This window comes from Tiliqua scincoides, chromosome 4 (genome assembly GCF_035046505.1).
Source record: "Tiliqua scincoides isolate rTilSci1 chromosome 4, rTilSci1.hap2, whole genome shotgun sequence".
NCBI classification, from domain to species: Eukaryota; Metazoa; Chordata; class Lepidosauria; order Squamata; family Scincidae; genus Tiliqua; species Tiliqua scincoides.
Window position 1 is genome coordinate 139,566,514 of NC_089824.1, and position 22,184 is coordinate 139,588,697.

The 22,184-nt window shown below is 42.3% G+C and overlaps 1 protein-coding gene across 4 annotated transcripts; it reads left to right on the forward strand.

Moving 5' to 3' along the window:
• The first annotated feature begins 724 nt into the window (after nt 1-724).
• On the forward strand, nt 725-20,407 carry SSX2IP (SSX family member 2 interacting protein). Of its 4 annotated transcripts, none has more exons than XM_066624887.1 (14): nt 725-808; nt 5,349-5,481; nt 6,489-6,652; nt 6,808-7,008; nt 9,667-9,777; nt 11,027-11,162; nt 12,358-12,433; nt 12,517-12,694; nt 13,081-13,231; nt 15,371-15,507; nt 15,924-16,097; nt 17,639-17,750; nt 18,725-18,845; nt 19,630-20,407. In XM_066624887.1, the coding sequence occupies exons 2-14, from the start codon at nt 5,439-5,441 to the stop codon at nt 19,790-19,792; spliced, it is 1,767 nt and encodes a 588-aa protein (XP_066480984.1). In that variant the 5' UTR covers nt 725-808; nt 5,349-5,438; the 3' UTR covers nt 19,793-20,407. The 4 variants fall into 4 exon arrangements, with proteins under 4 accessions (XP_066480984.1, XP_066480985.1, XP_066480986.1 ...); XM_066624888.1 differs by having other exon boundaries at nt 15,927-16,097; XM_066624889.1 differs by having other exon boundaries at nt 15,972-16,097.
• Nucleotides 20,408-22,184: the final 1,777 nt, after the last annotated feature.

Consider the following 22,184-nt stretch of genomic DNA (forward strand, 5'->3'; position numbering starts at 1 on the left):
ACCCCCATGAACACAGGCTGCAATCCTACCCACCCTTACTTGGGAGTACGGTCCATGGGTTATAATGGAACTTACTTCTGAGTAGGCACGCACAGGGTTGGGCTCACAGCCTTCAGGCGAAGCCTGTAGTGGCCCTTATGCGCAGGGAGTGTCTCCAGCATTCACCACCCCCATTTCCACTAAGAGCTGATAATGACTTGCCACCTGCTAACAGGTTAATGCTCCTCTTCCCACGCTGGGGGCTCTAATCCTCTTTCCATAAGCTCCACATGCCCAGCTCCTTGCAGCCAGCCTGCCCTGATCAAATGTGCCTCCTCCATCTCCGGACAGGCTGTGGCAGCTGCAATCCACTTTCCTGGGAGTAAGCCCCATTGAACACCATGGAACTTGCTTCTGAGTAGGCAAGCCTAGGCTTGCACTGTGAGAAAGCTCCCAGACCAAGCCAGTCCTGCCACCCTCTCTGAAGCCCAGTTCCCTGCTGGGCACAAGGGGCAGAGACACCAGCAAGGCACCCCACAGGTGGGGGAAGGATGCTGGTGCAACAGGTGAGAGGAGGAGGCGGGGCCTCGGTGGGAAGCAGCAGCTGCGCCGTCTCCCAGGCCTCTTGTTGAACGGTCTCCTAGCAACCACGTGGCCAATAGGGCGCCGCGTGGGCAAGGGGAGGCGGGGAGTGTGCTGAGCCTCAGGAGGAGCCTCGGCGGTCGGTTGGAGGAGGGGACGGTGGCGGCTGCAGCAGTGCCCCTGGCGATTAGGACCGAAGCGGGTCGCTCGGTGCTGGGTCGGGGTGCGCCGCCCCTCCCTATAGCAGGTAGGGGGTGGCCTTGGAGCTGCCGTCCAGCTGGAGGGGGGCTTCCCCGGGGCAGGTCTGGGCTGGGAGCTGAGCAGGCGGCGCACATGGAGGAGAAAAGGGGGCGGTGTGTAGGGACGCGTGCACACGTGACAGCCACGGGGTGATGTGGGGGTCAGGGAATGCACTTGCGGCTCAGCCTGGCAGGGGCACCCCCCCTGCTTGCATGCACCCATGCACGCACACGTGCACCCACGCATGCACACTCTCTGGGTGGGGGAGATCAGCCCACGGGCTCCTCGGTGTACATCGACTCTTAAAATCTAAGGGGAGGTTTTGTTTTGCCTTTTTCGCACAAGGGGAAGGTGAGAGCAGCTGGCGGGGCAGTGATTGCACGTGGTGGATCGTAGTAGTGCACTAACTTGGGGCGTGGAAGGCGCTGAAGCACTTAGGGCCCAATCCTCTCCCAACTTCTCTCTAACACTTAGGCAGCAGGCAATGCAGCCCCAAGGTAAGAGAACAGACGTTCCCTTCCCTTGAGGAGGCCTCTGTGACTGCATCAGCTCTGGAAAGTTGTATAGGATGGGTAATCTTGGAGCAAGTGTAAAGTGACACTTGTAGGGGAGGGGGAATTGGTGCATGGAAGAGGACCAGAATGCATACAGAGGAAACCTGGGTTGGTGATGAATGGCACTTTGGGTGATGCACTGCAAGGATAAGTTCCTGTCGCTCCTAGAGTTCTGTTTGTGCTGTGTGTGTCATCATCAGGTCATGCTGTGTGATGAGGACACAACAGTGTTTTAGATGCTGCAGCTCTGGTTCTCAAAGTGTGCTACACTGATGCGGTGTCTGTTTGATTTACAGAGAGCAGCCGGACCGGAGTTTTTCTTAGGGGATTTGGTTTAGTCCTGTTCATTCAGAATCTAGCCTTTTAAAAAAATAATTTGTGAATCTGGCTAAGATTTGCTTTTGTCTGGCAAGGGCACATCCCAGATTGGTTTTGTTTTTTTTTAATGTCAGGGGTGGTGGTGGTGGTAGTAGCAATTTTATGTATTCATGTTTTCCAGCTCATATTGTGCAACTTGCAAAGTATGATGCTTGCAGGCTCCAACCTGTGTTTTGACAGGTGCCTTGCAGGCGTCATAAAAACAACACTGAATAATCCAGTTTGTATCCAGTTTTTATCCTTTTATTTTTCAGGGGGTTGGCAAGGCATCACCATCAACATGATGTGAGTGGAGTTATTTTAAAAGCAACCTGCTGCTGTGGTGGCAGGGGTCTTAAAACAGCTGATAAGTTCATTTTCATGTCATCAAGCTGCAAAATTATTCAAAGTTTTGTCTCTTATTAGTTCAGTGGGAGAATTCCATTAGCAACATCCTCCTAATTTTAGGAGAACTATTGTGAATGATACTACTGCATTGTGTGTTTTTAAACTAATTTTTAACTGCCTGACTTTTTTAAGGGTAGTTTTGTGTTCTCTCTTAATGTGCAGATTCAGGCTATGCAATTCCCAAAGCTTTGTGGGTGTTGCATACTAACTAGTATCAGCACAGAAATATATTGCCCATGAGATGTGAAAAATAGTTTGCATACTCCTACTTGCCCTATTATTATTCATGTCTCTCCAGTTCTTGCCTTGAGAAACAGTAGATACAGGAAACAAATTGTTGTTGTTAAGGTTAGGTATAAGGCTTGCATAATGGAATGACTTATGTGGCCCCTTAAGTCATCCTTTTGAAATTGGTTTTGTTTCATCTGGATAATAGGGCTGTCTGTGGAAGGGATTACTTGCCAAAGGAAAAGCTTAAGCTTTTAAAAACTCTCTTCACAATCTAATCTTAGGATACAATTCTCCAAGAGTTATGACATCTAACAGTGATATCACTGTCTGATGAGCTAGTTTAGTGTATATATATGCTTGCACAAAAGTAGGTTTGTCACTGTGAAAGACTTGGAAGGAAGCATTAGATGTTGGTTCTGTTTTGGTATTTTGTTTACATCAGTGAATGTAAATTGAACTTGAACAGGAGTGGTATATGATGCTACTGAGAAAAGGAACGTGGACTGAAAAAAGCACAGGTATGGTACCTGTGTTTTGTTCAGTTTATCTTTGGTAATGGGTGTTTTTGTTACTTGGGTAAGTCATGTTGTCATAGTTGAACCCACTGATATTCTATATCTGGACTTACAGAAGATGTTTGGGCACAGTCCCTCACCAAAAGCTGAGAGAGTTCAACAGTCAGGGTTGTTTTGGCACCCCTGGTGCAGAGGGGTCTACTCGAACCCATGCAAGTGAAATTGCCAGTGCAGGACTGTGTGGAAACAGTGTGCCACAGAACTGGGCCCGGGAATTCGATTTAGATTTGGTGGTCACTGCTGCCCCCAAACCTGCCCCCTTCCTGAACCAATCTGCCCTCCCCACCCCAGTTGCTGCCCTTCTCTGCCCTTTTTCTGCCCTTTCACATTCCACCCCCTCCACCAGCTTTCCTTTGTCACTGGTCTGATAATCTGTTGTAGGGTGCTGCCAGCAGACCGTTTGTGATGCCCGTAAAGTGCTCCCTGTCATCAGAATGCTAGCCCTGAGAATGGTGGAAGGAGAGAGGTGTGACCTGTAAGACATATAAAATTATGCATAGGATGGAAAGAGTGGATAGAGTAAGTTATTTTCCTTCTCATGCAGGATGTTTTGGCGGCAGCTTCCCTAGATGCCTTTAAAAGGGGATTGGACAAATTTATGGAGGAAAAGCCTACCACAGGTTATAAGTCATGATGACGATCTGCTACCTCCAGGTTAAAAGATAACTTATCTGCGAATGCCAGATCCAAAGGAGTGGCAACAGAATACAGGCATGTTGTTGTCTTGAGTGCTACCAGAGCTGTCTGGTGGGCCACTGTGTGATACGGGGGACTGGACTAGATGGGCGCCTGATCTGAAGCAGCAAGGCTCTTCTTAGGTTCTTATACTTATCACACAGCATGTGGTATTGAAAAGTCAGTGGTGAAATGTGATTGTACTGTAGAAACTTGTTTATCAGTGCTCGGCAGGATAGCTGTATTTGCCTGTTGACAGCAAAAATAAGTCTTGTAGTACTTTAATGACTAAGGGCCCAATCCTAAACAGTGTATGCTGCCTTTCCAACTGCGCATATTGTCACAAACGTGCCGAAAGGCATGTCTGCAGCCCTCGGGACTGGACGGCACTGGGCTAGCGCTGGTGAAATGCTGCCACTCTGTGGTCACCCAAACCACTGGGCAGTGGAGAGGTACGTGGGGCCTTGGAGGGAGGTGGAGAGGAGGTGTTCCAATGCTGCGGTGGGTAGAGGGTGGGGAGGAGATATGCCAGGTGGAGGGAGCGGGGCAGGAGGGAGGTGGGACCGGTGGAGGTCCGCTCCTCTGCATCCAGGGCCTCTGTGTTGGGCCAAGGGCCCAACAAGGAGGCTCTTGCTTCTACGGCAGCTCATGATTGCCACAGAATTGAGAAGCCCCATTATGGGGCTACTTGCCTAATCCGGGGGAATGGGACAAGAGTTCCCTTCCCTGAGGAGCCAGTGGCGGCTGCTCTGTTGTGCAGAGGATGCCGCGGCAGCCATTGCAGTCCCAGCCATTGCAGTCCCAGCGCAACGGACAGCTCAGGATTGGGTAGTAATACATTTATAATAGCATAAGTCTGTTTCATCAGGATAGTGTTTCATGCCTTCATGTTGACAGGATATTCTGTACATAGTAGAGAAAAACATTATAGGGCCAAATGGCCATGGAATGCAAATAACCTGTGATAATTCTGTATTAAGCTTTAATACATATAAAATAAATCCAATTACCCTGCAATCCTATACATAACTTACCTGGGCGTAAATTCTATTGAATTCAGTGGGGCTCATGCATAGGCTTTTACTGAAAGAGTTCTGAATTAGAACGGATAATATATTTCCATTGTCCTGAGTCACACTTGAATACAATGAATTCAAGTTCTATTGATCTATTGATAGATTCTTTTTGTTTAGGTGTGAATCACAACAGTATTCAATCACAGCAATACTAAACTAACAAAAATAGAAGTGTGTCTCTTCTGATTTTTAAAACCCTTAAAAAAACAAAACACAAACTATTATACCTGTAGAAGAAAATACTGCAAATCTACTTTGGTTAAAATTTTGACCTCTTAGGCAATGTATTTCCCCCTTTAGCGTAATCTGCTTCTGTAGTAGTCATTTATACTACTATAAATGCTATATTGCCTTCTCACTGCAAGATGAAATTGATATGTTGCTGATTTGCTTCCAGGTTATAAAACCTTCATTCTCCTTATAGTTTTCTTGTCATGTGTTGGTTGATAGTATAACAAGATTGCACTAGATAAATTGTCTTGTTAATTATCTTTACAGGCTGTTGGAGTCCTAATTTTTTTATTTGTTACCATTGTAGACCCAACAAGTCTTCCGTTTGGTGATGTGTTTTTAAACATTTGTCTGATCTTGCATATATGAAAATCTAGACTGCCTGCTTTAGCCTCTTGTTTGAATACTCTCATTAATCAAAAGCATTCTTGCTATTTTAGGAGATGCTTACGTAGGAGACTTAACCCACAGTGGTCATAATGCTTCTGTGCTGAAGCAGTTGATCAGGTACTCTAGATGCATTTGTTGCTATGGGAGATTGGAACACTATTGCAGTGCCAGCACTGTTGCCAGGTAAATTACTGAAGTCCTGGGTTGAAATTTGGGTATGCTTAATTCAGGAGAATTAATTGGAATGCTTAGCATTCAAATGTTTAGTGGTTGCTAGGCTATGAGATTAAACAAAATACCTGACTTGCAGCCCAATCCTATGCATCTCTACTCAGAAGTAAGTCCCATTACAGGAAAACGTGGATAGAATTGGGTTGTTCTTTAAAATGAAAATGAAGAACGGTATCGCTACTAATCCGTTTTTCTTTATCAGTGTGATTTTGCAGATGTGATCAATTTTTTTATATATGTAGCTAACCACCTATCTTAATTCCAGTGGTAGGTTGATTGCAATATCTTGCATATTTAGAGTTGTGACTAATGATGCAATCAACTGTGGTAAGGGAAGTTTAGTTATATTGCAGGGGTGGTCAAACCACAGCTTGTGAGCCACATGTGACTCTGACATATAATGTGCTGCTTGTGAAAATATGCTGGCTGAACTGCGCTTTGCATCACAATGTGAAAGGTAAATAAAAAAATTTCAAGCATAATTATTTACAGGTATAAACTAAAAGTCCATTGGATTTAAATGTAAGGTTAATATTCATGATGAATAAGTATATTTAAGAATTTCAATGCTTCTTAAATATTGCAGCTCTCAGACATCTTTTTTGCAGCTCTCAAACATTGGAAGTTTATCATATGTAGCTCTTATGTTTAGCAAGTTTGGCCATCCCTGATATATCTTGAAATAAATTCGCATCTCAGATACTGACTATAAGTGAGGAGCAGTGCAAATAAATTTATTACTTATTGAATGTAAAGATTCATAGCATGTTTCATTACCATGAAGGTTTTGGAATTGTTCTGATAAATGAGTTGCTATGTGTCAAAGTTGGTGTTTTTAATTTAAGTTATTTTCCTATATCTTAATGAATTTTAAACACTGAGTTGTAATTGGCTAGTCACATTAATATGTGCTTGATGTTCTTCACTTGCTTTGTAGTATTTTGATTTTTTTTTTCCAGATAATACTACTTGGAATACCTCAGCCAAAAAGATGTCCCCCTCCACCTTAAGTGTGCAACAAGTGTTACACTCACCACTGCCTTTGTCCAAAAGCACGCACAACTTTCTCAGTGCCTTCTGCACAGAACAGAATGTTGAACAGAGCCTCTCCTATCTTAACAGGGTAAATCATCTAGTTGTCCGAAATGTTGGAAGCTCTCCTGGGGAATAGCTCCCTCCTAAGTGGTAGAGATTGCAATGGGACAAGACCTGAATCTCGTCAGAGCTCATACAAGGAAAGAGAGATTGGTTTTACATAATTTATGTCTCTTGTGCTAGGAGCTGACGACACTTGGCTTCCCTTCGCTTTATGCAGACTCCAAAGGTAAAGAGTTGGGGGTAGTATCCATTTTAAACTGTCTGAACGAACTGCTCCTGCTTCAGCGCAAGAATCTCCGAGCTCAGGAAGAAGCAGAAATGCAGCATCTGAAACTGGGCAGTGATATGGACCATCTGCAGAACTGCCATGCTAAACTAAAGGTACAAGAGTTGGAACGCCCCTTGATGTGGTATGACAACAGAAGTGCACTGTTCAGAACATGTTCACAGAAAAATGGTTTTTTCTTTACTAGGGAGTTTGCTCATCTAAAGAGTAAAGACTATATGCAGCGCTTCCCAAACTTATCCAGCTTGCAACGCCCTCAGAACCAGGAAGGAAGTGGCAATGACGCAAAACGTGTCACGCAGTGACGTTGCCGCCACTTAGTTTCAGGTTCGGAGAGTGTCACAAGCTTCACAATAGTGGTAAGAGGGGTCAGGGTGGGCAGAATGGCTTTTCCAAGCATGTGGTTTTTGCAGGCTGCAACTCTGCCTGCTGCACTGAGCCTCCTACACTGCAGTCTCCCTGCCAGGCAGTGGGCGGATCACAGGGCATTTTGACATACTCTTTGGGAACTGTTAACTATATGAGTGGTGGGGCAAACTGGAAGTTGGTTCTGATTGCAATTTTGAGCTTTTTAGAGACTTGGGGAGCACTGTGGAGGCATCTGCAGGGACCCCCATCCCCAGAGGTCAGTGCTCGCTTCTGTAAGTACCCCCTTTTCTGTCCCCGGCAGTGGCATGATCCTGGGGGTCGTGTTGCTGCCATCCCCCCCACCCCACCCCTTAAGGGGCCAGGGACAAGTGCTTCCCTGGCTGGTGGATCGCAATAGGTCTAGGAAGCACATTACCTGTCTGTGGTCTTATATGTGCAGCTGCCAGTGGAATTGTCCCTTGGAATTGGGCAACTAGTCTTAATTTTCAGTAGGGTTCTTAAGCTCTGTTGGCCTTTTAACAATTTAAAATTAATGTGGTAGGTTAAACATGTGACATTTACCTAAGCAATGAGCACTTTGTTCAAATATATTGTGTCAGGGTATCCATTTGTATGATGATTCTTATACAGTTCCCTCCCCCCAAAACTGCAACACAGTGCTGCAGTTGGCTCTGTATTCACATTTTACAATTCCCTATTCTAAATACATATTCAATATACAGGTCCAGCCTATTTATACACGGATTTTTTATAGACGGATTTGACTCAACACGCATGGCCCCTGCAAATGAGAAGGAATGTGCTGATCCCTGGAGAAGGGAAAAAATGCACCCCTTTAAAATCAGTTTTAAAAACTGAACAGTCCTTTTAACAATAGCCTCCTTAATGAGAGAAAGAGAGAGGGCAACTGACTGAGAATCAATCAATCCTTCTCTCTCCAGCGGACCTCTCCCTTCCCTCTGAGCAGTGAAAGAAAGGCGATCATTTTGCATTGGTGAAGGGAGGGGCTGAGTGAAGCCGCTTGGAGGAGAACTGATTGATGGATTGTCTTCTTAATGACTCCTATCTCAAGATTCAAAAGGTCAGCAAGGCTGTTCTTAAATCACTGGAGCAAAGAAACTTTTTTTAAAAAATTGATTTGCTATAGTGCAAATAGTTTTTTGCCATCCATGTGAGTGCTTGGAATGGAATAACCACAGGAATAATGAGGCTCAACCTATACAGGCATATGTATAGCAGTACTATTCTAGTTACTTATATAAGGGCGCAATCCCAACCCCTAATGTCAGTGCTTTCCAGCACTGGCATAGTGGTGCCAATGGGACGTGTGCTGCATCCAGCAGTTGTGTGTCACTCACGGAGGCCTCCGCAAAGTGAGGGAATGTTTGTTCCCATACCTCCGAGCGGCATTGTCCTTATGACAGTGCTGGAAAGCACTGACGTAAGGGGTTAGGATTACGCCCTTAGTTACTTAAGTATTAGAAAATATTTATTTTCACTTTTTAAATACTCCCTTCCTTAGGGTAGTGTACTTGGTTCCTCCCCTCCTTTTGTCCTCACAACCCTGTGAGTTAGGTTAGGTAGAGATAGTGATTGGCCCAAAGTCACCCAGGAAGCTTCGTGGCCAAGTGAAGATTTGAACCTGGAACTTCCAGGTCCAGTTCCTAAACCACTACACCAGTGTTTCTCAAACTGTGGGTTGGGACTCACTAGGTGAGTCACAAGCCAATTTCAGGTGGGTCCCCATTCATTTTGATATTTTGTTTTTAATATATTAGACTTGATACTACCATGGTATGTGATTGCCTTTGGGGAAATGTTACAGACCTGTACTTTTAACAGGCTACTATGTATATTCTTTTAACAATGATAGTAAATGGGACTTACTCTTGGGTAAATGTGGGTAGGATTGCAAAACATTGTCCTGCTTGATGATGTTGCTTCCGGTCATGACATCACTTCCAGTGGGTCCTGACAGATTCTCATTCTAAAACGTGGGTCTTAGTGCTAAATGTGCGAGAACCACTGCACTACACTATCCTGGTTCTCTAATATCATTTGAACGTGAAAGTGGTAATCTCTCAGCCCTTCTCCTAAAATAACCTTTCAAGTGCTCAATTGTATAATCAAGTCATGATCATTGCATGGACCAGTACAGGCTTTACTGTCCTTAAAGAGGCAGCCATATGCAAGGCAGATTCAGTTTGCCACTCAACTGGGAATTGATCCTCCTTATTCCAGAGGGGTCAGTAGCCAGCAAATTGAATGACTGCATTCAAGAAGGGGGGAATGTGAAAGTGGTTCTTACTTCATTCCATTTAATTCATGAAGGGCAGAATGATTTATTTTGGGTTTGTGTGTGAGTATGTTTTCCCTTTTAATAGGAGCAGCTGGAAACCTCTAGAAGAGAAACAGTTGGACTTCAAGAAAGAGAGAGACAACTGCAGTGCAAGAACAGGAATTTGCACCAATTACTCAAAAATGAAAAAGATGAGGTTAGTTACCTTGTACTTCTGTGGTCACCGTTCTACTGACTTTAATGCATGTGTCATCTTTGCCTGTATTGTGGCAAGGATGTTATGTGACTATGAATGCTCTGCATGATTTAAAATCAAATATGGCATCATACTTTTATGTATAAAAATTTGGAGGGAGCAGGGCTGGGAGGGTCCTAACATTTCAAACTATTAAGAAGATTTAGCAAATCATGAAATCAGATTACTAGTGGAATGATAAGGGGAAAGCCACAAACCCGGAGTTTGGTTTTAAAGCAGTGATTCCCAAACTGGTGGGTCACAATCCACCAGCCTAGGAAGCACTTGGGTTTGGCTCCTTAAGTGGCAGGGACAGGAGGATTGCAGCAATGCAGTCCCTAGGATTGTGCTGCTGCTGAAGAAAGGGGGGAGTCCCTGGCTTGCCTGAAGCCAATGATGGGATCTGAGGGGTACAGGGAGCCCTGTGAACACCTACACAGGGCTCTCCAATTAAAAAACACAATTTGTGACTGGAAACCAGGAGTGGTTTCCAATCGTGTTTTAATTTTCAAGACTTGGGGAGCCCTCTGGGTGTCTGTAGGGTTCCCCGAATCCTATCACTGGCTTTAGGTAAGCCAGGAACCCCTACTCTTTCCCAAGCAGCAGCACTATCGTGGGGATCACGTTGCTGCCATCCTCTTGCCCCTGCATGCACCTAGGTGGTTCCCTCCTACTAAGGAGGACTTTGGGAACCGATGTTTTAAACAATAGGAGTCAGGTTGTTGAGCCTGCATTGGGGGATGGGGTGGGGGAATCCTCATTGTTTCAGCCTTACACTTGGCTGTCTTGGCTTTTTCTTAAGTCACTGTATTTATAGGAAAGTCTATATTCTTTCGCCCTTGCATATAATCTTATCAAGTTCTTTAATGGATTGCTTATTCTGGGACATAATGAGTGCAAATCGAGAACCCTTGGTTTTTACTAGTGATTTTGGATTCTTCTTTGATTCACACATTGATGTTTATATATGTAAATAGATAAGAGGTTGAAATGGATGAAGGGATGATTCTGAGAGAACTGTTTGTAATAGGGCCCTTCATTGTACCTTTAAAAAAAGTAACTGGCTTTTTAATTGTCCTTGGCTAGAAATAAGAATTGGTTTCTTTGGCGTACAAACTGTATTATTGCTACTAAGAAACTTTCTTCTATATAAACAGGCACTTTAATTTTTAAAATATTACATAAACCATAAAACATGTATATTTTATAGGTGCAGAAACTACAGAACATTGTTGCAAGCCGAGCAACTCAGTACAATCACGATATGAAAAGAAAAGAAAGAGAATACAACAAACTGAAAGAGCGTTTTCATCAACTCCTTATGAGCAAAAAGGATAAAAAAATGAGTATGTGTGTTACTAATACCACCGTCAGGGTGGCGGTGGCAGTATGTTTCCTGTTCTAGTTTCAATTTGTTCCTCATGGTCTCTTCACCATTCTTGTCCTGTTTTGTGACTCTTAATCTGGCAAATATGCAAAGAGCAACACAGATGCAGGAGGGACAAGGTGTGGAAGTTGGAAGTACCCTGTACCTAGTGTTGCAGCTGTGGCCCAGCATGCTTTGCCCAGCTTTAAGTGGTATGCCAGTGGAGATTGTTCCCATCTCATACCTAGCCATGCCTTAGTCACTTCTTCTATAAACTATTGCAATGTGTTCTGTGTGGGGATGCCCATAAAAACCCTCCACAAAATGCAGCTACTTGGATGCTGACAGTTGCTAGTTTGTTCCATGATGCATCAGCTTTGATTACCTTTAAAACCCTATGCAGCCTGAAATCAAAATATCTCCAAGACCACCACTTCCTACATAAGTCTGCCCATTTTGTACGATCGTTTAGGGAGACACTCCTGTGGTTCCACCTTCCTCAGAAATGCAACTTGTTGTCACCTGTGAGAGGGCTTTCTCTGGTGTAGTCCCTGCCCTGTGGAACTCCCTGCGCTGTAAAGTTCAACGTTCCCTTGCTGTCAATTGAAAGCTTCTTATTTTCAGCAAACTTTGCAACTCTGTTATCAAAGCTTTTGTATATAACTTAGCACTCAATCCTATCCAACTTTTCAGCACTGGTGCAACTGTGCCCACAGGGCATGTACTGCCTCCTGCAATGGGGCTGCAGTCACAGAGGCCTCCACAAGGTAAGGGAACAAATCTCCATGCTGGAAAGTTGGATAGTATTGGGCTCTTAGTCTTGCTTGGGTTTGTTTTGGGTTTTAATTGGTACCGACATTTGCCATTTTGTTTTTACTCTTATACATTGTACACCACACTGAATGTCAGAAGCAGGGCAGGATAATAAAGCGATTAAAATAATCAGGGCAGCACTCATGTGGGGCATGAACTGTACTGGCTGTTCTTGGTTTATTTTGGGGCATGTCAAGAGGAAGATTTAACAAAGTCTGCCTGCATGTGGCTGAAAATGGACTGCAGTGACTTTGTCCTATCCCTGAGCCTTTTTTAAAACTGTAAATGCCATTATGAAAACGCAATCATAAGGTTGTTTTTTAAATCTATTTGTGAAAAATGTTTAATTTCTCTCCTTGTAGCAATGGATGTTTTGAACTATGTAGGTAGAGCTGATGGCAAACGAGGTGCATGGAGAACTGGAAAAACCGAAGCTAGGTGAGTTGGTCATGTTATAGCTCTGTTTTTTTTTCACCATGGCATATTACATGTTTAGTTATCTTTAAGTGTTCTGCTTTCAGGAACGAGGAAGAAATGTACAAAGTTCTCTTAAATGAGTATGAACAGCGGCAGAAACAACTTTTGGTAGAAAATGCCGAGCTCAAGAAATTGCTTCAGCAAATGAAAAAGGAGATAATTTCTCTCCTTCCACCACAGAAGCAGAAACCGAAGGAGAAGGCTGAAGATAGCAATGGAACTGTAAGTAGCAGTCAGTGTGCATAAGTCTCTTTAAAGCATTACATTGAAACGTGTTGGCATCATTAGATCTTGATCTAATGATCTATTAGATTAGATCTAGATTTATCCACTTCTGCTTTCAGAAAGTTGAAACTGTGTCTTCCTCTGGCTACATCTTGGGTAGCTCTGAACTTCAGCACATTTGGTTGGCAGTCCCACACACACTCATGTGGGAATAATTCCCATTGAACTCTGTCAGACTTGCTTCTGAGTAGAGATGCCCAAGATTGTGCTGTAAATCAGCAGCATTCATTTAATAGAAGAATGCCAACTAAGCTGTGGTAAACCCTACCAATTTTTGCCTTTACTAAGTAACTTCACTAAGTTATAGCCTTTCATTCTGATAGATTCTGTCAGACATGGAAGACGACACTGGAGAAGTAAATAAAGAGAATGTGTGGGAACTTTCCTGTGAAACTGTGCGTGAGCAGCTGGCTAACAGCATTCGAAAGCAATGGAGAATGCTGAAGAATCATGTGGAAAAGCTGGATAACCAAGGTAAATCTGGTCTGAATCATGCTTGTGGCAGTGTTGCCACAAACAGTGTTGTTTCTATGATGCTGTTTTCAGCCTTGGTTGTGATTAGAATAAAATACAGAAAGTTATTGATGTATGTACAGAAGAAGGATAATATTATGGTTACTGCACATTGTTTCAGGTGATGAAAACTAGTTTTCCCACCAACATGGAACAGTTGGAAAGAGCTAATAGCATTTAATGTGGTACCTATTATTATACTTATTTAAAGTAGGCCTGCATCTTACCTGCGCAAATTCAACTACACACGCTCAGCAAACTGAAAAAAGTTTTAAAAAGGTAGTTTAAATTGGTGGTTCTCATGCATTTAGCACCGGGACCCATTTTTTTGAATCAGAATCTGTCATGACCCACCGGAAGTGATGTAATGACTGGAAGTGACATCATCAAGCAGGAACATTTTTAACAATCCTAGGCTACAATCCTATGTACACTTACCCAGGAGTCAGTCCATTGACTATCATTAAAAAAATATACTTAGAAGCTTGTTAAAAGTACAGATCTGTAACATTTCCCCAATTGCAGTCACATCCCCTAATATATTAAAAATAAAATATTGAAATGAATGGGGACCCACCTGAAGTTGTCTCGTGACCCACCTAGTGGGACCCGACCCACAGTTTGAGAAACACTGATTTAAATAGTGCAGGAGATTCTGACTGCAATTCCACTTATTACGTAAATACATGCCCTGAAGTGACCCTGAGACTGGAGAAGGAAGCTGCTTTTTCTCTCAGCCGGTCTCAGTTTCAGAATGTCTCTTGTGCTTTTTAAAGACATAGTATATATTTTTTGGATGTAAGGAATTTTCAAGATAATTTTGAGTACTGTATACATGATTCTAACTTTACATTCTGACTCTGGAATGTAACTCTCATGTAAGATGCAGGCTGACGGCAGGATATAAATTGATAAATAAAACAGAGAAAAGAAACATTACATTTTATGAAAAATTGAGGTAAAATACGTTAAAGTAATGCCCTATAAACATACATCACAATAGCAACATTTTCAATGGCAGATTTGTTCTTTAATATGAGAAGTTTATTGGTCCCTCTTTTCTGCCTATGGGGATCCCCCCCCCATTATTCGAACCTCCAAATATTTTGAATAGTGCTTCTCTTATCCCTTCTTGGCTTCAGGCAATTGATAAAAATTAAATGGGAGATTAATTCAGATCATAAGTTTTAGAAAATAAAGACAGAGGAGATTCATGGTCAAGCATTAAAAATATATTTGTTTAAAGCTATAATCTTTACTTGGTACTTGGATGAGGTTTTGTTCTGGAATTAAACTTCTGTATGTTAATTATCTTGCTTCAAGACTGTCATAAATGGTCACCTTTTAATTTAGGGCACTCCATAAAAGAGTACAGTAATGTTTAGTATGCAAACTTTCTTTTATTTCTTTGTACATTAATAGTCAAAATGTGATTTCCTACTTAGATGGGGGGAGCATTGCCAATGGCTTTATTGGATTTTTGGATGTAATTGTTTTAAAGTACAGAAGTTGCTTAGCATAGCTGCTTAATATAAATGTGGTCCCATATAAACTCCCTCAAAACATAACCAATTAAAATGCATCTTGGTGTCCTTATTGTCCATTGTTAAGAATCCTTTGTGTATATTTTATATTTTGTACACTACACAAATGATTAGAATGCTAGCCCTATGTTAGAACTTCCAGAATTTCTTGGCATGATCTAGATGATACTTTTATTTAAAAAAATTATATACCACTTTTCCTTGAAGTTCAATTTTCCTGCTTAAGATGCATTTTTTTAAAGTGGTCATCTTATTTATCTGTCTATTCATGTATTTATATCCCACCTTTCTACCACTGAAGAGACACCCCAAGGTGGCTTACATATATTTGTCCATATTTACCCAAATGTAGCATCTTTTCCAGTGGCAATCTTCTCTGCACCTTTTAAGCTTGTGAGCTCTTTTGGGACAGGGAACAATTCTGTCTGTTTAGCTATGTAAACTGCTTTGTGAACTCTTGTTGAAAAGCAATATATAAATATGGTTGTTAATTTATACAAAATGAATTCAGTAACTTCTTAATGTAAATGAAAATCATTTCATTTCACACTTTCAGTTTCACATGTGCACTCCGGAGTTCTGAATGACAGAGATATAATCTCAAGAGATGACCATGAGCTTGAAGTTGAAAGGCTGCAGTTGGAAATTCAGCAGTGCAAGGAGATGATAAAAACTCAACAGCAGCTCCTACAGGTGAGCATGTTCCCCGCTTGTTAGAGAGTGGTCTCTGCATTGTAAAGGTCAAAATATGTGAAAGTTGCAAGAATTATAAGTGAGGCTCTGTGTTGGTTTCCACTCAGATTTTTCTCATTGACACTTGTGCGCTTTACACCCTGCCTGTGTATGGATGGGAATTGGTAGTACAGGGGCACTGAAGTTCAGTGGGAGCTTTTTCCTTATTTAATAGTTCTTCTGTTTTCCTCCTTTCCCCTAATGCACATCCTGATTTCCTGGCCTAGTGAAACACTTCGTACCTAATTCCAGCTAGAATTGTTATCCTTTGGTCAACTTCTTCTGGTAACTAAGGTTACTTGTGATATGACCAGAGTAGTACTTTCCAAATATTCATTTCTGATTTTTTTTCTCTGTACTTCGCATCTTACCTGCAGCAGCAGCTAACTTCTCCATGTGATGATGATACCAATATGTTGCTACAGGACTGTTACTTGCTGGAAGAAAAAGAGCGATTGAAGGAGGAATGGAAACTGTTCAGAGAACAAAAGAAGAACTTTGAAAGAGAGCGCAAAAGTTTTACAGAAGCTGCTATTAGACTAGGACTTGAGGTACTCAAATAGTTTTTAAGCATTTTAATACATGAAATAACCACTTTTCACCTCCTAAGATTGTTAATTACCAAGAACTAGGAATTATCAGTGCAGTAGAATTTGTTTTTAATGTCTTTGTGCTGTACAAAGAAGGAACAACACAAAATTTTTCATGTAGTGTATGAAAGGAAACTAAATGCATCCTGGGTGTGTGCCAAGGAGCAGTGACTAGCTGAAGTTCTTTAGCATTCTGGTATTAGCATTTTGAATCCCTTTCTTTGTGAAAGGGCATTTTGAATCGCTTTCCTAATAACCTCTAGCATGGAATTTGCCTTCTGCACCATTGCCATGTACTAGATCTACATTTCACTGAGCTATCCACCATGACCCCAAGATCTCTTTCCTGGTTTGTCATTGATACACTGATGGAGTCTGAGCTCTCTATGAAGTTTGAATTTTTTGTCCGCATGAATCAGTTTAACCTTTTTGACATTGGATCATATTTGCCACTTGGTTGCCCGTTCTCCCAGAGAGGTTCTTTTTGGATACTTCACAGTTCTCTTTGGGTGAGCCTGCTTTGAATAGTTTCATATCATCTGGAAATGTGACCATCTCATTGTTTACCACTAACTCCAGATCATTTATGGACTAGTTAAAATGCACCACTCCCAGTACATGTGGGGTGCCTACTGGTTTCTTCCCTTCATTGTGAAAACAGTCACTTTATTCTGGCTCTCTGCTTCCTGTTCTTCAGCCAGTTACCAATCCATGAAAAGGGTCTCTCTTCTTCCCTGACTGGTAGGTTTTCTCAAGAGTCTTGGATGAATGGGTTTGTCAAAACCTTTTATCCTGTGTCATGAGGATGTTCTACTGCCGGGACTCACTTGTACTCTTACAGCTTCCCTTGCCAACTCCCTCTAATTCACCCTTCTGGCAATTAGGAGGACTCTATTTAAATCCAATCCTAACAGATGTCCAATGTTGTGATGCAGTGGCGCCAGTGCAGCCTTTGCTGCATTCAGCATGGAATTAGAGGCTGCTGATGGTCTCACCGAGGGAAAGAGACATTCATCCCTTTGCCCCAGGATAAACCCAGCAACTGCTATACTGGCACAAGTACAAGGAGCCCTGTGTCAGGGGAAATCAGGCCTGGAGGTACAATAGAATATGGTGGAGGCTGCTGTCGCAGCTCCCTCCTGGGCCCGATCTGCTATCCCCCGACTGGCCTGTGAGGATCTTGCCTTCTCTGGTGGACACAGCCCTTTGACTGGAGCTGAGAGACTGGTGCGGGCCTTTGCACCTGTACCACAAGTCTCCGCACTGCTACAGTGTGCCTTATGGCACCTTTGTGACAGTATGTGAGCTCATCCCACTGGCATTAGGTGGGATAGTATTGCACTGTTAGCTTCTGGGCTTCACTCGTCTATACTGAATGCTGCTACTTAAATGGAGATTAGGAGGCGTATCTCTACTTTTTCCCCCTTAAGTATCAAAACCTATGGTGTTTCAATGAGAAGGTATGTGATACAGAATGATGACGCTGCATTTATTTTGTATAGAGGAAGGCATTTGAGGAAGACCGTGGAGCTTGGCTGAAGCAACAGTTCTTAAGTATGACTCCTGATCACAATAAGTCTGAAGATGTGAAACTTCAAAGTGCCTTCTCAGGAAGTAAGATATTCAATTTTTTTACTCTGTCTTTCCCTTTGAGAGGCCTAAGGTAGCATACAATATTAAAAGCATTAAAAATACTGAAAATACAATAAAACACAACAGCAATTAAAACTGTCAAACAGAAGAACAGAAAGGTCTAAGGAGTGCAGAAAAAGCCTATGTGAAAAATGAAACTGGTGAAAAATCAACCTGGAAGGGGATAGTTGCATAGTATTAGGCAGGAGATTGCACCCTGGAGGGGGGAGAATGAAATACATTTTCTTAGTGTTTCCTCATGCCTTTGCAAAGAGAGATTTTATGTAGCCCTCTGGTGGACATCCGTAGTGCAGTCATTGGCTGCTACACTGTTATAGCTCTCTCAATGGAGGTAGGGGAGGCTCATGCAGTGGAGAGTAAAACACAAACTTCTTCCATCTATGAACTTACCTCCTTGCTCATGAGCAGAACTATTAGGTCTTCATGTTTCACAAATTCTGATCCTTTCACTACTGTATGAAAGGATCATACGAAGGTGCCTGACTTTGTGTGGCATAGGTGCAAAATATTAGATGGTAGGTTTTTGGGAATGCATGTGTCCTGTGACAGGCTTGCAGAAATTTGCTTGGCTGGTTACAAAAGGCAAGTCAGTCTTGCCTCCAGACTGTCTTTGGCTGTGTCTTCTGGTCCTGCCTCTTTCTCTTCAGAAACAAGGAAAAGAGAATTCCCCTCCATTCATCCAGCTGAGAAATTCTCTGCATCTCATAGCTTCTCTTTCTCTCTTGCCCCTTACGTTCTATGGAAGGGAGAGAAAAAAGATCACAACCCTAAGGGTTGAATGTGGGCTTGCATTTGTGTTTCCCTCCATTCAGGATTTTTAGCATATAGTGTTTTTAGCACAGTGCTAATGGCACTTGCCCTTCTTAACTTCCTCTCTCCCTCTTCAAAGATTTTGGTGTTTATTGTTATCTGATAAGCAACATTTTGTCTTGCAGGTTCTGACTCGGATAATCCATTAACAAACTTCAGGGCTCGCCAAAAGAAACCCAACCACTTGTCCAGTGTATCCAAATTCTCAGCCATTTGTCCGGCAACTCAGTGTATTCTTGAGAACAGGTGCCAGCATTTCTCCATCACTTTTATTCTCCTTCCCAGCATTCCAAAAAATTGCTGAATGATTATAGAGATTTTTTTGGCCAGGGGAAGATTTAACTGGGTGACTGTTCCAAGAGATGGTGGTGTAGTTGGCTTAGTCAGAGATATTTGACAGCTTATTCAGTCAAGTTGCTGTCTTTTTGTAAACTGTCCCTAGAGTAAGTGGCTTCAGCAGTTCAGGTCTCCACAGTTTAGATCTACAAGCTGTCGTTTGCACACAAGAAGCTGTCTTGTCCCAAGTCAGGCCTTTGGTCCACTGAGTTCAGTATTGTCTGCATTGACTGACAGCACCCCTGCAGGGTTTCAGAGAGGGGTCATTCCCAGCCCTATCTAGAGATGCCAGAGACAACCTGGGATCTTCTGCTCCTGAGCTACAGCAGCTGATGGAGGCCAGCAGGTGTGTGCAGTTGGAACTGCTGTTTTCTGCAGTGAAGGGTAGGGTGGGTGTAGGGAGAAGATCTCTTCCCAGGACCTTTACCATTTTACTGAAATGTTTGGGATAGAGTTAAGTCTACATAATGTGTGTTCCACCAGACTGAATGTAATCAACAGTCAGGTATTATCTGCTGTTGACAGCCCCTCATTTGCAAAACATAGTAGCAAAAATGGGAGCCAGTGGTCGGCTGTCAGGCAGATTTAGCTTGTGGGTCACAAATTCCAGATTAGGCCTTTAATCCGAATTGTGGTCTTGGTCTCGTGTATCTGTGTGTAGCCGTTTGAACTTCTTGTTCGTTTTTTCTTCCAGTTCAAGCGCTTATGCAGAGAAAACATCCGAAGCCCAAAAGCCAAGCCAGCTGAGAAGGATGCAGACTAGCGATGCCAGTTGTATCACACAGGATGACACGTGCAGTTTACACATGTTACTGCCAGCAAAGTCAAGTGCAGAGCGACTAGATAACTTGCCTTAGATTTTTAGCCTTCTTGTTCTCCCTTTGTTAAGCAGATGTGTTCATAAACTTTGACTTCATTTGGTGACACACAGGGTGTTATGAGTGATATTGAATAGTGGCTGTGATAGCAGATGTGCTGTATGTCTGACTTTTTAGGGTTCGTTTTCTTCTCAAACCTTTTTATCTGTACTCTTTTGAAAGGCTATAAAAATATTTAGATATATGTATATTCTTGCAACAGATGACTTGGTTCTTTGACTGAAGGAATGTATGGTTCTTCTGATAATGATATACTTCAGCCTTTCTATTTTGTAATTCAGGCAAAAGTAGCACTTTTAGCACTAGTCTATGGTGAAATGTTCACTTGTGTCTCAAGGGTAACTGGTGTTGAAACTTTTTCCTTAACTTGAATGTACAGTATATTATAGATTATTAACATGGCAGGTTCTGTATTTATTGGGTGATTTCAGATTACCTTTTCTCGTATCTCTTAAATAAAAAGCAAGATCATAGCTTGCTGTTAGATGAGATATCTATGATTATGTGATGATGCCATGAAATGAAATAAAAGGATTCAAAAATCATAGTATTTTACATGCCAATTGTAACTGTTTTTTAAATGTGATACAATGTTTACAGATGTTTTTTTAAAAAAGAACATCAATTCAGTTGAGAGTAAAAGTTCTCTTAAAATGCATCTGCAAAATAAATGTAGTCTGTTCTAGGAAATGTGAATGAATGTCTCTGTGTTTTTATTGGTTGCCAATATTGTATCCTTGAGGAGTTAGAGGCAGGTGATACTGCCTCTAGCTCACCAGGATTTTCCATCTAGCCTTTGGAATTCAAATATCATTTTATAAATGAATGAGAGTACATGCACACAGAAATGTGTACAGACTAAACAGCTTAAAACTGCAGTTAATCATGTATGATGATTAAGGGTTTTTTTAAGTGATCAACACAATGCAGAATAATGAGCATATCTGCTCAAGTTGTGATATAAAATGATATTAAGATCAAAACATGAAAAATTGCTCATTTCATGAAATAACACCACTTTTGCTTGCTTTAGAGCAGGGGTGTCAAACATAAGGCCCGGGGGCCGGATGCGGCCTGCTGAAGCTTTTTATCCGGCCCTCAGGCTCTCAGCTGCTGAGCAGTGCTGAGATGTTACTGCTATAAAAGGGCAGCCCCCATGAAAATTGGGCTCTCCCATATCTTGAAATATGATCAAGATTTGCATGTTTTCTCTTCTGCCATTTGTAGTTAATGAATTCCTAAGTGAGAAAAAGTGCTTATTTTTGGTTATGAGTTTAATGACATCGCTTCCGGCCCTCAGCAGGCATCCTGAATGCCATTCAGCCCTCGGTGTGAAATGAGTTTGACACCCCTGCTTTAGAGGAATCCATAAGTAGTTTTCAGGCAGGGAGCCTCTGAAGTGTTTCCCTTGGTGGAGTGGCCAAGGAAAAGAGTTCTAGAGGTTGTGCGTATGTGTGGCAGTGGGGGGGGGGGGAAGAGACACAAGTGGGTGGGATACCCAGGTAAGGGTACCAGCACTGTACTGTAATCTAGAGGTGATTGAGTCCTAAACTGTGATCAGATGAGTGTGCTCAGATCTGGATCTCCCCTCTGCCCCAAGCCACTCTCCATAAATGCCTTTTCTGGGGCTTGTCTGTGTGGTGCTGCACTTTTGAGAAGCTTGTAAAACCAAGCAAGGCTTAGTGAAGCCTCTCTCTCTGATTTTATTTTTTCTGTATTGTACTGTACCTTGATCCGATCACTTTCTGTGGCTTTTTATGCACACTTTCTGCTATTCTGGTATTCAAAAGGGGGATACTGCGACTTAAAAAGAAAAATTATGCTATCTGTGTAGTGCTGCACTTTTGAGAAACTTGGAAAACCATTGAATAGGTACAAGTGTGCCCCTGTAGCCGTGGGGGTTCCAATTTTAAGACAGTACAATTTTAAAGCAATTATGCAATTTTATTCAAAATTTACATTATAACACTGCTTTCTGCACTCCTACCTTTTGGAAAACATTGAAATCCAGAAAAAATAACTATTTTCTCCTACCTCTAATCATTGGTCAATAGGGTTTACTCCTTACTCTCAGGAAAGTCTAACTGGCATATCGGAGGACTTGGTTTAGTGGTGTTCCCCTATCAGAGAGAAGATGTTTCTGTAACAGGAATTGTGTGGAGACTTTAGAAACATATAGGTCTTTTACTGCCCGCTTCATGACATTCTTAGCATGAACTATCTGGCTCCATTGCTGAATAAAATGTGGGGTTGGGAGGATTAGATTAAGCTTTTTCATATTGGAAGCCAACTCTCTTCCAATATGATTAGAAGGCTAAGGTTGCTAACTTTGTCTCTAGGCTATTGGCGGGATAAAATTCTGGGTCCTCTG